The sequence below is a fragment of the Amblyomma mixtum genome, chromosome 3 (genome assembly GCF_055824585.1).
Source record: "Amblyomma mixtum isolate Tamu chromosome 3, ASM5582458v1, whole genome shotgun sequence".
Lineage (NCBI taxonomy): Eukaryota > Metazoa > Arthropoda > Arachnida > Ixodida > Ixodidae > Amblyomma > Amblyomma mixtum.
In genome coordinates this window covers 84,295,912-84,313,616 of record NC_143014.1, presented here as the reverse complement: position 1 = coordinate 84,313,616, position 17,705 = coordinate 84,295,912, and the positions used below count along the sequence as shown (strand labels likewise).

Below are 17,705 nucleotides of genomic sequence, written 5' to 3'. Positions count from 1 at the left end.
TAGCGATGGAATTGCTCCCTAACGCCATTGAAGGACGTAGGCTGTTCTGACACCGTTATCAGGAACGGATTAATAGAGCATCCAGTGTTCTTGCGCTAAGACCATTCCGTGAGTAGATATTTCCGCGTGTGACAACTTGTCGCCTTGGCACGCCTTGGCCTCTCCTGAAAATTTTACGACTGCAGACTTGTGTCGCCCTCTGATACACACCTTTATGTGTGGCTCGTGCATGGAAATCTCTTGTGCATTTTGCTGTTTATATTCAGTTGAAATTACAGACACACCGTTGTGAGGCAGCTGCACATGCGAGCAAAGCATTGAGCATACCCCTGAGTCAGTCTTCGTTTCGACGACCCCGCTTTCCCCTGCCGACCATGCTAAGCCGACTCGATGCCCTTTGGGGAACGTATACATACGTTAGGAGGGCTATAAGAAGAAACAAAGTTAAAAGTGTCCTGTGCGCACCACCTGTTGGTGCAACGGGCTGAAAGATGTATTGTGGTGCCGTGATCTAAGCGTCCGATTACGCAGAAAGTCACTCGACAGTAGTTGCTCTATCTCAAGACTTCCGACTTAAGGCACCGCAGCCCCAGTCGAGTTACAGGGTTATATGCCTTATGAGCATTGTTTTGTATACGCGCTTTAACCGTTCTTTTATTTCTCTGGTCTCTGTATTATTGTCCGTTCATCTGATTTCCCTAGCATAAGGTAGCCAACGGGACTTGCCGACTAAGTATACAACAGCACACTACTGAATTCTCTGAAATTTGCATTCTGCATAGTAACATCTGTAGCACTAAATCGGCAGCGTAACGAGTGCACGTCAGTAAGCAGGGGTAGATGCCCATTGGGGAACATTCTGCAATATTCAGGTCTTCGTGCCCCTTGTCGCCGCCTGTATCACAACCTGTGATGTGATACAGGCAGCGACAAGGGGCACAAAGAACTGAATATTGCAGATTGTTCACTATTGAGCACCTTGATGGTGACATGTTTTTGTCACCAATGTAAAAATGAAGTGTAGGCTTTGCACATCAAGCAACAATTTGTTAGTTCAATCAAGTTGTTGGTCACATTTCTTTGAAATATTAAACAGTTGTGAAATCCTCAATAATGAACATTCGCCAATATTAAGATTTTTGTACCCCTTGTCGCTGCTTGTATTAAAACCTGTGACATGATACAGACAGCGACAAGGGGCACAAAGGACTGAATATTGCAGAATGTTCGCTGTTGAGCACGCTGATGGTGAAATGTTTTTTATCACCAATGTGAAATTGAAGTCTAGACTTTGCACATCGAGCAACAATTTGTTAGTTTCATTGAAGTTGTTGGTCGATTTGCTTTGAAATATGATGCAGTTATGGGATGCTCAATAATGAAAATAATGAACATTCGCCGATACTGGGGTCTTTGCGCGCCTTGTCGCTGCCTATATCACATCACAAGCTGTGCAGCGATAGTTGTGATTTGATATCACATTGCAAGGTGTGATGTGATAGTTATGATACATGCACCGACAAGGGTCACAAAGACCTGAATACTGGAGAATGTTCCCTATTGAGCAACTCAACTCTATCATATTTCAAAGCAATGCGAGCAACAACCTGAATAAAACTAACAGATATTGTTGTCTGATGTGCAAAGCCTATACTTCAGGTTCACTCTGGCGATAAAAAAAACATTTCGCCTTTATGCCACCGAAGCTTAGATGCTGATAACATCAAATTTCATGTGGATCCGGTCATACATAATCGACGAAAGCTTGGTGTCCAAGGATGTTGCAGCTCCGGGACACATACTTTAGTAGCAATCCCGGCCGCGGCGGCTGAATTTCTTTGGAGGAGAAATTCGAGGCCCGTGTACTGTGCGATGTCAGTGCACGTTAAAGAACCCCAGGTGGTCGAAATTTCCGGAGCCCTCCACTACGGCGTCTCTCATAGCCTTAGTCGCTTTGGGACGTTAAACCCCATAAACCAAACCAAACCAAACCAAACTTTAGTAGCAAAACATTATCTCGGCTAGTCTAGGCACAGTCATCTCACAGAAGTAGCTTTGATATTTGCATAAGGGGTCATCAACGCAAGTCGGACATATATACCACTTAATTATGGGCTGCAATTCACATCCTATTACGAGGGTGATCCCGAAATTAAGGTCTCCAGTTCTTTTATAAATCAAAACAAATGTTTATTTTAAGCAATTTACAAATCACTTACAAGGCAAACCATTCATCTACTTTTCCACAAAATTGCCGTTGCAGTCTGTGCCTTTTTGCAGACGCTGGGGCACTTTTTGTATGCCCATATCATACCATCTCACCGCCATGCCATTGAGGAAGCGTTTGACCGCATCTTTCACTTCGTCATCATCGGTGAAGCGCCTTCCAGCGACGTGTTCTTTTAGCTTTGGAAACAAGTGTTAGTCACTTGGTCCCAAGTCGAGTGTGATTCTCCGATCTTGCCGCATCATTTCTTCGACCTTCTCGGTTGTCTCATCAGAAATTGACGGTCTCTCGCTTCTTTCTTCGTCGTGAATTTCAGTGCGCCGCCGCGGTGGCTCAGTAGTTATGGTGCTCGGCTGCTGACCCGAAAGACGCGGGTTCGATCCCGGCCGCGGCGGTTGAATTTCTTTGGAGGAGAAATTCTAAAGGCCCGTGTACTGTGCGATGTCAGTGCACGTAAAAGAACCCCAGGTGGTCGAAATTTAAGGAGCCCTCCGCTACGGCGTCTCTCATAGCCTTAGTCGCTTTGGGACGTTAAACCCCATAAACCAAACCAAACCAATTTCAGTGCGACCAGCTGCGAACTCTCTACCCCACTTGCGGACGTTTTTAGCATCCATGCATGGCTCTAGGCGCACCTCCGTCAACTGGCAATGAATTTCGATTGCTTTACCGACTTTTGTGTTCAAAAATCGAATAACTGCGCGAACTTCGCACCTGGCGGTAACGACAAACGGGAGCTCCATTTCAAATGGCTGCCGTGCCAAGACTGACAGCCCTTTTCGCGCTGGGTCATGGCTTGTTTGGAAGACGGGGAACAATGAACACAGCAGTATGGCGAGCAGCCACACATACAGTTTGCCTGTGGCTGCAGCCCTTTGGAGACCTTACTTTTGGGATTACCCTTGTACTTGCGTTCGTAATTTCGTGCAATTGCCTAGCGAGTGACTTGTGGACCGACACACAGGTGGTGCGATTGTAGAACTCAATTTCACGTAACATTATTGTACCGCACAGTAATCCCTAAAGTGGTGCTCCTTAGTACGTGTTTAAAAGATACGCCGATCCCATCCACCATTGTACATTATGGCTATGAGCCTAATTTGTTTTTGCAGTGCTACATACACAACATTAAAAAAAAAAGTCCGGCTAAGTCGAGCTTATGGTGTAGCTTGGTTTAAAGCCAGCGAGAGCAGAGGCCCTAATGGCCAGTCGCCTGAGAAGCGCCCAGATAAGCCTGTGAGGCGCCCAACCGGGCAGTCATCTGTGAGACGGCCTGGCCAAACAGGCTGTCGCCTGTCAGACGCCCAAGCGGGCCTGTAAGGTGACGCTGGCCACCCGACCGGCGAGGTCCTAGGCACAACAAAAGACGCGCGACTTTAACTCTATGCCATTCAAAAGAACATTCAAAAGGCGCACAAGACCTATGCCGCGTAACTCGCGTTTAAATATCGAGCCCGATTCGATGGGAACAGCGGCAAAACAGCTTCTCGTCGTAAGATAACTCGGCAATCAGCCAAAGTCCTTTATTGCCATTTTTACGAGCAAGCATGCAAACCCATTACTGGGTGATGGGTGAGGCCATGTCCAACATTTTCGGACAAAAATTTTGAAAACTGGACAATTGTAAGATACTTTTGTGGAAATATTGAGGGTAGTGGTCCATTCTTATATACAGCAAAATCTTTCTTTTGATGTGTTTCCATCGGTCGCATCGAACAGTTAGCTTTTCACGATAGCAAAAATGTTAATAAAGAAATTCAAGATGGCCGTCGGGTGATCTGCGGATATATTTATTACTATGAAAAAATTGCGTTCATAAAAGGATTCCCGCTCAAAAGTGCTTTTGTCCAGAATTGTTGGGTATGGTCGCGCCAGCTTTGTCGCCGGCTACACTGAAGCGTGGCTCAGGGGGTGGGGGACTCGGTAAAACGCCTCTCGCCGTAAAGCTCTGACAGCGTCGAAGCACTTTTTATGCAGCCCAACAGATTACCTTCGTCCTCCGTTTACGCTCTTTTTGCTCCGAGAAGAGCATGTCACTGACAGCTAATTAAGTGTGCTGCCAGTGTCTTGTTGGAAGCTGCGCGCATATATCTCCCTGCTTAAGAACGCTACTCGGCAGCCTTTTCGTCAATAACATCCTTCGGCATCTTTTACAAGGCACGATTTTATACTTATACTTCGCCCACCGAGTGAACGGTGCAGCTGGCCACTTCCTGCGTCAACCATTTTCGAAACAACCCCAATTATACGTAACCTAACTTGGCTTCCAAATGAGCCATGGCGTTTGCAACTAATGCATAAATTTCGGCTTGCGGCTAGACGCAGGCGAGGAGGAGCTGTTTCCGTGAGCGGTGAGCGTAACATTGTGGCCCGAGCTTATCTTCGAGGAGGACCGGATAGGGTGCGCCAGTGTGGCAACGGAAAGCGTCACCCCGCTTCCCCTCGAAAAGCGGGAACTGTTATCGGACAGTGGACGAGTGTATAGACACTCAATTAATGTGTACTTTACCAGGTGTGGGCTAAGGTCGCTGAGAGCCCTCCTCGGTCTACTGCGCGGCTCCTCTCCCAGCCTGTCCGTGTCTCCGGAGAGCCTCTCCGCTGCCCTCGGTTGCGCGGACGCCTCTGGCAGCCCGTTCGCGGCCGGTTGCTTTCCTCTCAACGACACCCCCCCCCCCCCTCCCCCCATCCCCGCCAAAACCTTGGCTACGTGCGTTGAATGCGAAATGCGCGAGTGCCGAGGTGCAATCTGCAGGCGCTGCCGATGAGCTCTAATCTCACCCCTGAAAGCGATGCCCCCGATCAGGATGTGCGTGGCAGTGTTTCTTTCTGCCAGTAGCCCCTTTCTCCTATACGCCGGCGATGGATTGAGAGACCAAAACGAAAAAGTGCCGCCGTTTCTTAATGGAGTTTAACAGTACCGCAGGCGTTATTGCAAGGGTTTGGCATGAACCCTTTCATTTCTCTTGTGGGCGCGTTCTGTGGTACTTCCGTTGTACAACGTTGTGACCGGTCGTGTGTTGCATTAATAAGCAGTAACAAATAGCTAAGCGTGTGCCGTCTTTTTACGCTTTCCTTTTCTCTTATTTTCGTTCATGCTTTTTCCCCGCCTCCTTTACTTACGATGCCCGCAAGGTGAAGCAGCTTACTACCGGTACGAACTTATTCGCCGACGGCTTCTGTCTCGGGATCATAAGTCATTTAGGTGCAGACAGCAAAAGTGTTGTAACTCGCTGCGATCGTCAGCGTTTGAATCGTAATGGCTCGTTTACATGTAACGGACCTGGTTGTGAACAGCGTTCGCTTCATCGGTTCACTCTGTGTACATACTCAATTTTATTCCTGGCCGCGTTTTTCTTTTTTTCGCTGAGTCTATTACATCCGCTGTACTCGAGGCACCATGAACAAGTGCTTTTCCTCTGCGAGCGAGTGTTTGTCAGCTCGCTACGAAGGGAGAATATCGTCGAAATTCTGTAGATAATTATTATTCTCCATCGCATGAAGCCGTTTACCAGGGACGAAATGTAGCCTCGACAGAGTGTGCGTGGGCTTCTATGGGTGCTCTCGTAAGCAGAAAAGAGGAAATGCGCGGTGGGCAGTACTGATCAAGCTTAATCAGTGGGCGTGCATTTCTGCAGCAATTGCACCCAGCGCTTTGAGGACCTATCTACGTTTTTTTATATATATATTTTAGATTGTTTGGCTTTTAATGATGTATGAGACATGGAAATAATGCCATTCATTAAAGCTTTTTCACGGCGTGCGGTACATTTACCACTACCCCTCTGTGATGCCTGTGGCCCTCAGTGGTATAATAAATAATAACAACAAAAATAAAACCTGCAGTCAAGCTTGTGTATATGGCGTTTGATATTATGCGTCATCCCACGTGTCTTCGCGTACTTACAGGAAATGCGTTTTTTTAGCTAAACGAACGCAACGTGAAACGAAGTGCTATTTTTGGGCTCTCTTGGTGATGATATACGCGGTGAAATGTACTATGATAACAGAAAAGCAATACGCACGTTTGGTGCGTTAATAAAGAGACGCTATCGGGCAGCAGTTTTTAAGCTGTTGTGTCCCCAGCGGATTATAATATTTGGTGCTTCATTGTGTCAGGTGCTTGTTGCTGCCCTAACCTGTGGTTTAGCGCAAGCACTTTCGACAGCAAAAAGTTCCTGACAGTACAAAGAACGACTATGCATGATACCTCGAGCCTTCACCACACTATAGGCAACTGAAGCATACCCAAAATTTGACAGCAGCTGTTGAAAGCAATTTCGTTGTTAAGTTGTACATAACTGCTGTCGAGGAAAACTGGGCTGAAGGGTGTTTACGTGTCCTTGAAGGTTTCGAGCAATATCGAAATTTACCCCCTGCACTTACGTCCTGTTCATCGGCCTCCGTGTGTCACGGGCTTGAATCTTAAAACCCATCAGCGCGGCTGGCATTTAGTGCTTTCAATGCTCGCGCTCTGTGTCTCTAGGTGTGATCTCACATTAACGGCACCAAGTGCAACCGACTGTCTTGTAAATTCCTGAATAGGAATTTTGAAACTAACTCTATTCGCTTTTTTTTCTGTCACTTTAGACGTTTGTGTAGATGAATTATTTGTTAACCCTGCTCCATAGACGCTCATGAACCAGTAACAACACTTTGGTCTGTAGTGAAATTTTGTACATATGCGTTTATGCTGCCGCTTTGTGACCTTTCGCCCTATTCGACTATGCCGAGTTGTGTCACAAATGTTCTTTTCTTACATCAATTTATGCGATTGCATAGCCACCAATTTATGCTGCGACCGGTGTTTTTGCGATTTTATTCTTTTTTGTTTGCCTGAAGCCTGGTAATCACCTTTGCAGTGCTCAGGAAAGCGGACTCAAAAGGTAATTTCCGGAATAAATGTGTGATTGAATAAAGCAGTTATGATATCTGGCTCCTGATTACAGCCCATAGGCGCACTTTGAGGCTTTTAGCAATGACTCACGCTGCAAGAAGGTACATAAAACTTGCTGTACAATTGCAGAGAACCAATTTCAAACTGGCTTTATTGCTGGCAGGCACGGCCGGGAGCGAACTGTCCCGCAAGCTGAGCTCTGCTCGCAGCCAGTAGACTTTGCACCGGAATTCATTGATAATGTGTTTTAAATAGACACGGTGTAGATGCGCCTCTGTCAGAATTGTTGCCATCCCGATTTTATTTGTTTGGCTTGTTTTTTCTTTTTGAAGGCCGATATTTATCATTTATTTACAGACCATAATTCTTGCGAAAGATATCCGCTATCGGAGTGGCTGCCGAAAATGCGTGGGTGTTTTCTTGCTTCCGCTTTAATACGTTGCGCAATTGCAGGCGTGAGAATGTCGTTATAGCTGCGACCAAATAGGCCCTCGAACCAGAAGTTATTTTCATTAGTTGTTTCTTTTTTTTCGCTCAGGGATATGGGCTATTTTTGTTGCAAACTTGTACTACTTAGCAAGTCATGCTGCCTTAGATCTTCAAACGTTGAAGGTTGCAAAAACTTTTCAGGGTGGCGCTATATGCAGCCCCATACCCGGAGGCAAGGCTTGTCACAGTGGTCAGGCAACCACATACAATGCGCGCTGCAGTGCTGCATCAATAAAGCATACTCTCTTGTGAAAAGGAACTGGTTCGCATACACAACACCGTACCAATTAAAAGTGTTCATGTTCAGGTTCATTGACCTTGCTACACCGACATTACAATTCCACAGGCTGCTACTGTGAATTTTAAAATGAGATAAAATAGCTGCTTACCTCACCGCCATTCACAGCAAACACCATTTTAAGGACTACTAAATGTGCGCAGTCACGAATACGTCGCACAAACCTGCATACGTCGCATACATCTGCCATCACAAACATCTGCACGTTGGGTTCATTCCACTCCAAGTTATTCGGGTTAATGACGTACTCCTCATCTTAATGCTCATTATTCGTGGAAGGATAAAGGGTGTTTAAACATATGGCGTAGGCACAGACAAAGGCACAGTCATAAAAAAAATGAAAGAAAGAGGAAGGAAACTGAAAGAAAAATAGACGAAAGCAACGTGAGGCAAAAGCACGCAATAATAATTATGGTTAAAAGGTAAGCCTTCAACGTGGAGACAGTGGTACTGAACTGCATCTTGAAAATGCAGTGCGATGAAATGAAATGGGGCGCCCACTGTGCTTGCTTTACTAGCTAGCTAGCTGAGCTTGCTTTACTAGCACTGCGCTAGCTTAGGATGGCTTCTTGTTTCCTCAAAACGGTAATTTTTTTCCACTGTTTTCTACGAGACATGTTTTACAATTGCGCACTGTACTGAATAAGGACGCCCATCTTTTCCCGCCTACTTACATATCACAGCTCCGAGATCACCCGATTAGGATTAAAGAAAAAATGTGCTCGATTATCTCAGTACCCTGTGGAGTGCGCCCCACAAGCCATGTGTGACCAAAGTTCTGAGAAGATCCCAGGCCACTCTATATACTACATAGAATTCGAACGGGCTCTGCTCGTACTCCTGCCTGGATGCATAAGACGGGCATGACATCGTTTCCGCTTTGTTCTATATGTGGTGTGTGCTGAGATATAGAACATTATATTATATACTGCCCAGAGTACCACGCGGAAAGGTATGTGATGTTCGCTTCCTTCAAGAGAACAGGAGCCCTTCAAAGTACAGTTCAGGACATTCTCTACCCGAGTGGAAACCAGACATGCAGAAGAGAGGCTTCGTGCCTTCTTTTAACATTCCTGCAGGACACTGATCTTGGCTCTAAATGGTGACAGCAGGGACGGTCTATGGTCTTCTGTGATTTAATGTGTGCGTAGATGGTGTCTTCTGGAGTGGTCTATGTTATTCTGTGAGTGAATGTGTGCATGGATGGTGGCTCTGCAATGGTATACGTTCTACTGTGACTGAATGTGTGCATAGATGGTGACTGCGGGAGTGGTCTATGTTCTGTTATAAGCGACTGTGTGCATAGTGGGGTAGATCTGACCGGTTTTAGGACATTATTAACATATAAGCGACGCTACGGTGGAGCAATTGCCGGCGGAATAAGCAAGGCTAATTCCACCTGTAGCATAGAACAACTCAACTCAACTCAACTTAAAGAAATATCAGCCGGTACCTTAGTTTTTTCCCGATCATTTTTTATACGACTTGCCCCGGGACATAGCTGTGGCTGTATCAGTTTCAGAATTTACCGCAGCGTTAAAGGCTGCCCTTGCTTAAGTTTTTTTATTGCAGACCTGTATCTCAAATATTGTGCGAATCGTCCTTGCCCCTTAGCACGTTTCAGATTTTATATTTGCAGAGTGTGCTGTAATTTTACACGTTTGTTTTTATGAAGTGTTCATTTACGCCGTCATTTTTGTGCGCGCGCTACTCTTGTGTCCTTGCCGCGATGTTTGAATTATTATTGCATACTCTTTTTTTGTATATTGCTTTCCTTGGCGCAAAAACTGTGAAAATTTTGTGTCACGCCCCCTATAATGCCCCAGTGGGCGAAAGTAGGTACATATATAAATAAAAAAATAAATAAAAAGGAGGACGGAAAAACGAAAGGCGAAAAACAAGGCCTGAGCCAAGAGAGACGACCTGAGAAAACTTGAAGGATCTGCGCGAAACAAATCAGTAGTACAGGAAATGCTAGAAAGAGGAGGAAAAAAGTAAACGATGCATATTTCTACCTATGCATGCCATGCTCCAGAGAACGACGCTGTTGGTCTGCAGTTGATAAACTTGGTGAGGTGTGATACGATGTCTTGCAATGACGTCTCCATATACGGCTATAAACAAGCGTTAACTCTGCTCTTATGAGCTATGCTCAGAATACGGATGCCAGAAAATGAAAAGATCAAAAGCGTACAAGCCATCTAGTTTTCAGCCCCGACTTCCCGGCTCTTCCTGATCGAACGGGGAAACGTTTGACCGCATAAGCAAAGGATTGAAAGCGGTCGTAAGAGGAACATGCAACGCGCGAAATGTGACCGTACGTCAGCTTTATTTCTGTCGCGAGATACACTATTGCTTAGGCTGGAAACAATATGTTCGTGTATGTCCCATATTTTGAACTTCCGGCTAAAAAAAATATATAAAGATTGTGGTTGGTTTGCCATGCATGTTGACAATGCAGCTCTAAACGATAGGTTGATGAGGAAATTTTGCTCAATTCAGACTCAGTGTTTGCTCGCACACCGCTTTTGCCATGAGAGACTGGCTTCTGCTGACACACGTGCATGGCAGAGAACAAATACTATTCAAAAGCAGCTGCATCAGTGGAAGAGTCCTATTTAGATATCAGCAAAGGCAAGCATTTAAACTAATTCTCTTTTCTGAAACAGGGGTCCGATTTGAAAACTAAAACATAAGTGAACACGCGTCGCAAACGTTCAACCGTTTAGTGTTTTAATGCAATCTCCCGATTAGTAGTATGTGTGAGTAACGCTTTATTTATCAAATTTTAATTTCGTGCGGCCAATTATGCAAACAAATTACCTAGAATCCAGACATTTGATCATTAAAAAGATAGCTTTGGCCCTGGTTTTTACCTACCATCTTTATTCATGTTATATAGCCGAGGTAAGATGATAACAAGAAGTAGAAAACAGCAACAATGGTTTCGCAAGATTGGATGAAAAGCAAGTTCAACCGTGACTCGCAGCTAGTGCCATGCTTGTGAGCTTCCGTTCCCCACTCATTGCTCGTTTTTGATAGGGTAGGCGGGGGCACATTTTTGACTCTGAATTTATACATGTCCATGCATGAAAGTAGGATTTAACACTGTGTTCGCGACCTTATTCGCAGGCATGCAGATAGAGTCGCGATCACACTCAGGTAAACAATCTGTTGCGCTGACTGCCGTTAACGCCGACACCACGTGACATCACTTGCTTTCTTGCTGTGTAGTCCAAACTTCACCGCAGCTGTACACACGCAATGAATAAAGCTGCCGAAGTAACAGTGCTGCAGTTTAAGATCATTTTTCCCACCCCAGTTGGTGTATGCACGGTGAAATTCACTCGCGACAAACGCAGTAAGTGTTCGATGCCCGCTGATGGTTGATACGTGAGTCACAATTCTTTTGTTCACCTCATTTTGCATAGAACTAATATTCACCAGACTCATTGCTAAGTCATTTATCTCAGTCCCTCATTCGCAGATTTAAGTCCACCCTGAGCTTGAATAAATACACCGAAACCGAAACTTGAAATACAAAAGAAGGATGGAGGGAAAACAGAAGTTCTAAAGAAGATAAATTTGGCTGACTCCTTTAGCATAACTACGCGTTCTATTTTATTTTTAATGTGAAGTAATAGGGACCAGAAAAGGTAAACGAAAACCCCTATGAGCACTCTTTGAGCTTATTCATTTTAGGTACTTCTAGCGTATCAGCTGCGTTTTTTTTCAAATATCCAGACACAGCAATGACTTCATCTAGTGGAAGCACCACCAGCGCCACGCGTTTAGACACGCTGATAGCTTGACCGAAGTAATTTTGTGGAAAATCCTCCCAGAAATAGACACACATAAAGTAAGGCCGATTGATAAATGATGAATAGCTTCATAGTTCAAGGGCCATAAACTTTGATTTGGCTAACAGAGGGCAAACAAAGGCGCGCGGCTAGCTCAAAGGAGATAGCGGAGTTTGTGAAGTGTGCCACGCAAACTGTCGGATATGCAAAATAAAACTTAATGAGTTTTCTGAAGATGCGAATTGCTTATTAGGTTCCATAAGAACACTGCTTTGTTATATGAATAGGACTTCTCACGAAACGACCGCATTATCGTGTGGTGCATCATCATGGAATCATTCAGCGAAAAAAGGTTAAACCTGGCTTCGCCTATTGTTTTCAACGAAAAACTTGTCAATTATCGAAACCAGTCAAGCCATTTTACCCTCTTTAAATTTGCTTTCCCCTTTAGCACGAGCTAGCATAAGGCTCGTGCATCTCATATTTTTCACTGATTTTCTAGACACCTGCATGAGAATGAATCAGCTATTGTATAACCGTGCGGAGTCCAAGGTATTCTCGAAGCGTTTCACGCAGCTAAGATGCTTCGCGAGCACCACCAGCAACAATATTTTGCCAAGGAAGGTGCAGACAAGCAGGCCTAACTATTTGCACTCTGGGTTACTACAAGCCCAATATTGTAGTGCAACAATGCCCACCCTCAATAAACAAAAAAACGAGTACCCTTTGGCATTCCACATATTTCGGCCCTATTGAATTTCAGCTTGCAACATTGTGTTTAGTTTTATTTGACCATTGTGCGGACAGAAGAACCAACTGCATTAGCTAGAACTATACCTACGAACTGCCTCGAAGAAGGGAGCTTTCAATCACAAAACGAGGCCAGTGGCGCATGTATTTTCTCCGCTTTTGAGAACTGCTTTCACGGTCGGAAAGGGTCCCACGCAGACGAAAGGTGCAAGATGGAGGTAGACTTATAGTGCAGCTACAAAACTTCCATTCCATACATCTCCAGACGCCCCGTTAACTAAGAACTGCCACCTCTCTCATCGCAGCACTCTTAAACATGCTTAAGCATGCTAAAGGGAAACTTGTGTCACTAAGAAAGAATGTGACAAATGGTACTATCATGCCTGCTGCAGCGCATTGGTTATGAGTGTTGTTCCACGCTCATTTGGTCACCTTCGACTTTATTCATGTGCGTATTTTTTTTCAGTTTCGCCTTCACGAGCTTCTACTTCACTAGCCACAGAACAGCACTACACTATATGAAATGTTAAACATCTTACCGAGCTAGCTGGCTTGCTTTTTTCATGCACATAAAGTGTGAAGAACGTACTGAGGCAAGTTGCGCATGTCCTCTCTATGTGGGCTGTAGTTTCCTTTTATACGCTAAATTATATGATGTTGGAAAACATTTGTGCAACTTCGGCCCTTGTCGATGTGAGGGTTATTCTTCGCGCCTATAACTGCCGTAGAGGCGCCTCTCTGTTTTCGCTCATGTTGATCAGTGTTTCCGCCGCTTATTTGTTACAGCATGCAGGTGCTTACGATGGAACACGTGCACATGTCTTAAATCACTCTCTCTGCGAGATAAAGGGGAACCACCGTGTATAAAGAAGATTAGCTGTGGTTGCCCTCTGGCTGTTAGCGTGGAGCACACGTTGCACTAGCGACCTCAGACCGAAACTTGTATACGTATAAAAAATTGACTTTCTGCTGCAAAACATGTAGCATGCGTTACCAGGAAATTAGTTTCTACGAGCATTTTTTTTTTCGCCTTATAACTCACGGGTGTGTTTGTCGGTAAAAGCACTAGATAATGAAGTGGTAAACGAGGCTGTCATGCTGAGAGTCGAAATTATAAACACTGTATAGGTCGGATTATCAACGTGAAAACACAGAAATCAGTGTCACACTGACAAAGCCCTAATGTTTCGTACTCCTGGAAAAATAACTGCTACACAAAAGGACTGTCACTTTGTTTCATTTCACGCCCGTCTCCCTCTTTTATCACAGTCTACACGGCGAGTCTTGAGGCCTGCTTTACTCCGCAGACGTATAAATAGGCGGAGAGAGTTTCTAGCCTGCACAACCTTCCATGCAGCTCAGAATATAATCGAGCATGGAGTTGCGTTGGACACTTGCGCCGCACGTACATTTGTCCCAATTCCGCAAACAGAAGTGCAGCAACGCAAGCCAGACTTGCAGCTGCTTAGTCACATAATTAAAGCTTGCCCTGACGCGCTGTCCACTTTCGTGTTCGTTTTTAAGCTGCACGTACCTTACAGCGCAGTGTTCTATTTAGTTGAGCGCAAAAGCCAAGCGAGAGTGGCAATCGAACTTTTGGAGCAACGTCGTAGCATTTGTGGATGTCAGGGGAACGAAATGAAGCCTGCGTGCTTTCGTGTAGATCATAAGGCTCTAAACAATGAGAAAATAAACAAGTTAACATGCAACTGAGCACCGATTGTGGTATAAATATAAAATCCGCACAAACTATGAGGAACGAAATGCCAAGGACGTATCGTTACACAACCGCACGAAAAAAACTGCACCCATGGCGTACGCGACAATTTGTTTATGTGCACCTCCGAGGACGCAGTCATTCATTTTTACGGCGTCAGCTATCAACGTTCGACGCGGGGCACGAGCATCGCCGCCACAAGCAATCGTGTTAAAACCGGTCTTGCGACACGACCGCTGTGGTCAAGAGGCGCGGCGTGGCGAGATTGTGATCGCCGGCTACACGTGTTTCGAATGGCCGAGCGCCTGCGGCGTGCGCCGCGCACAGCGCAGAGAAGCACTGCGCGCGAGTGATTCTCCGTCTGCGGCGTTCACGCAGCGGGGCCACGGGTGCCACTCACCTGAGACGATGCGGGATAGGAGTATCCGAATTGGCCGTAGGACATCTACGTGCCGGCCGTAATCGAGAAGCAGCCGGGAGCCCCAAGTTGGGCTCGTCAGAGCCGCTTGCTGCGCAGTCGGCGGCCGGGCAGAGAGAGTTCTCGCGACGACACCTGGCGCATGGAAATCGGGCCGGCCAGCAGCCAGTGGCAGGAAGCGGTGAGCCTGACGGGCCAGAAGTGTGGTCGCAACAGAAGTGCGACGGAGACCGGTCACTGCGCCAGCTGTGCGGCAGATGCACTCTGGGCTGGCTCTGGACACTGACGCGACATGGGGATAAAACTCTGGTCGCCAACTAAACCGGGAACCAAGTTGCCGTGTCGCGCGGTGTTGTTCCTCCGCGAGGGGTAGCGAGGGGGGAGGAAAGGGGCGGGGCGTCGCCTCGGGCGCTCTTTGATTGACGCCGCATGGGACCAAGCCACGCCTCGGCCGCGCTTGACTGACGGCCGGCAAACCGCAGGCCCCGCCCGCGTCGGTCGCCTGACACCGCCCACGCAGCGGGGAAGCGCGTCTGTGTTTGTGCGTTCGTCGGCCTCTGTCGCGGCGGGGGTCTCGGCGCTTGTGCCCCGGGCGCGGGAGAGAAGCGGGCCTCGCGTGAACAGCGTGTTGGGCGAGGGAACAAGAAAATGAAAAGTTGGGATTTGCGGTTCTTTGTTGCGCCTACTGCTGCCGCCTTTCTGGCGTACAATGCGTACAAGGTGTCAAGGGCATGGCTGATAGAGTACAGAGATTAGGCTTCGGCGTGGCTGCTATGCTGTTTCGTCCCACGATGTCTACGCCACAGAGTTGAGGGTTCAACAGCGATGCTGCGATGGCCCTCCCGGTTGGCTTCCCTGCTGTTCATTTTTCTTTGCGGCGTTCCCTGCGCCCCTCAAGTGGTACAAGCTCGGGTTTTGTAGGCCCAAAGAGATCGAGTGCGAGAGCAACGACGTCCGCACGTGTACTCAGGGTATACAGGCATGTCCTACGTCGGATATGGGCTCCCCGCTTGAGCACCGCACATGCTGTCGCCGGATAGAAATCGCTATACCTTCAGCGCAAACAGTGGTTGCGCGCACTTTGACGTTCTATTTGATGCACCAGAAAAAATACAAAGGCATATTTTTTTTTTTTTTTGCTGTGCTGTTTCTTGCTGTGGGCCGCCGCTCTTGCTCTCGGAGATCTGTTATTCAATCTTGACGGAGCAGTGTGGTGAAAAAAAAATACAAATGTGCTCCTTTTAAGTGTCTCAGCACGCTGTGAATATCTGCGCTTTATACAAATATAGGTCGATATTCTGACTCAGAAGTGCTACTTGATCCACCGATGTAAGAGAGGTGCGCAGGACACGTAGAGACGTAGCCGTGAGAGACGTAGAAATATTCACAATTCGTTGATCTTTGGTTCTGTTCATCTCATGATACGCCGCGGGATTATATCCTTTAAACCACGAATCTGTCTCCTAGTTACAAAACTTGAAACATCATACATGTTTATATTCGAGGTAGAGTACTTGTCACAAAATCGGTTTTTATCAGGTTAGGGAAGAGAAGTAAAACGGATCATGTTAAAGCCATATTACAGCTTGTCTTCAAATCTGCCACTAAATATGAGGCGCGTCACGACCTGCTGGTGTCTACCGAGTCGCCATATCTTCTTAGCAAACCCAAGCCTTGCGAAGGTTAAATAAGTACTTCAAACCAACTCTATGCTAGAACATATGACACATATGTAAGAGGATAAGCGTGGTGCATTATCTTCGCATTCCTTAAGCAAGGGTTGTGGGGCGAGGAAACGTTGGTTTAAGAGAGCTCCAGCTACCATACCGCCACCTTCTGCAAAGGACAAATATAACGTACAGCACAGCACACTCTTAGGAAAACGGAACAGGGGGCGAGAGGTTAGTCTTTTTGGGGACTAACTGACCTGCCACTGGCAATCGTCCTTTTCGGGACTAACTGCAAAGGGTGTAACTGTTTGACCCCTTAGAAAGGGTCCCCTTCGAAGGGCACCCTTTTCCCCGTGATTTCCAGCACGCGTGATTTCCAGCGTAATGTAGAGCGGTATAGTTTCCGACAGAACTTCACATATATAACAACGATAAAGGAAACAGAAATAAACATACATGAAAACAACAGGATTCGAACCGACAACCTTTGGATTATGAGCCGAGCGCGGATATGTCTACGCCACCACAGCGGATGGTCCACGGCAGAAAATAAAAGCCTTATATGCGAAACACACACACTGTCTGTCTGTACCGCTCAAATTGTTATCAAACATAGTGCTGTTTAGAGCACAGTGTGATGATTTTGGTGTCATATGCTTTTGAAACAACCTGCGGTAAGCTTTAATGCACACGCACAACGGTCTAAGTCGCGTTTTGGCCAAAAAAAGAAGTGCTGAATTGTGTATACATTACGGCCGGTACTTCACAACCACAACAGTTGTTTTCTTTTTGTTTCTTTTTTTTGCGTATAAGGTGGTCTTATTCCTTGCAATTGGCAGCTGCACATTACAGCCTGTTGAAAACAAATGTAGAAGGCGATGGTTCACTTCGTTTTTTGTTACCGGCGGACAGCGGTGACAGGGAATTGACTGCTTCCACTCACCGATTCGCTAAGTGTCACCGATACTTACACAGCATCACATAAGCTCGTAAACAACGGCAACGGTATGAAACTACGTGTACTTGCTCAACCCTAACCTTTACAACTCACGTTTGACACGCATTGAAGCTCGTAGTAATTGTTTATGCACTTGTACAACTGCCAGCCGTTTCGGTGGCACGAAGCCTTTTTCTCACGCAAAAGGGTATCCGCTTCGTCACAGGCAGCGGCAGTGCTCTCAATGGCCTTAGACCTCGCCCTGCGCTTCAAAAATCGAGTACTATTGCAGTCAGGGTCTTCTCGCGCAATTTTCGCGTGCTGCTATGCTGCGATTCGCCCTCCGTTTGTCTCTTTCTCGGCAGTTAGTCCGTTGAGTTTGCGCACGGTGCGCATTTTTGGCAAGAAGCGTGTCGTGTGCAAATTTAGAGACTAAAGAGCCCTTTTTAGGACTAAAGTTGTTTTTACTCCCCCTGGGCCGGTTTTTTTCTGTGTAGCATATAAT

At 46.3% G+C, this 17,705-nt stretch overlaps 1 protein-coding gene across 2 annotated transcripts in view; it reads right to left on the bottom strand.

Moving 5' to 3' along the window:
• LOC149350822 (uncharacterized) overlaps positions 1 to 14,903 on the bottom strand; it is a 121,025-nt gene extending 106,122 nt beyond the window's left edge. For both annotated transcript variants that reach the window (XM_089579974.1, XM_089579975.1), the window contains exon 1: positions 14,576 to 14,903. In XM_089579974.1, coding sequence (XP_089436100.1) covers positions 14,576 to 14,620 — 45 coding nt within the window. In that variant the 5' untranslated portion in view covers positions 14,621 to 14,903. The remainder of the gene's footprint in view (positions 1 to 14,575) is intronic.
• Between the last annotated feature and the right edge of the window lie 2,802 nt (positions 14,904 to 17,705).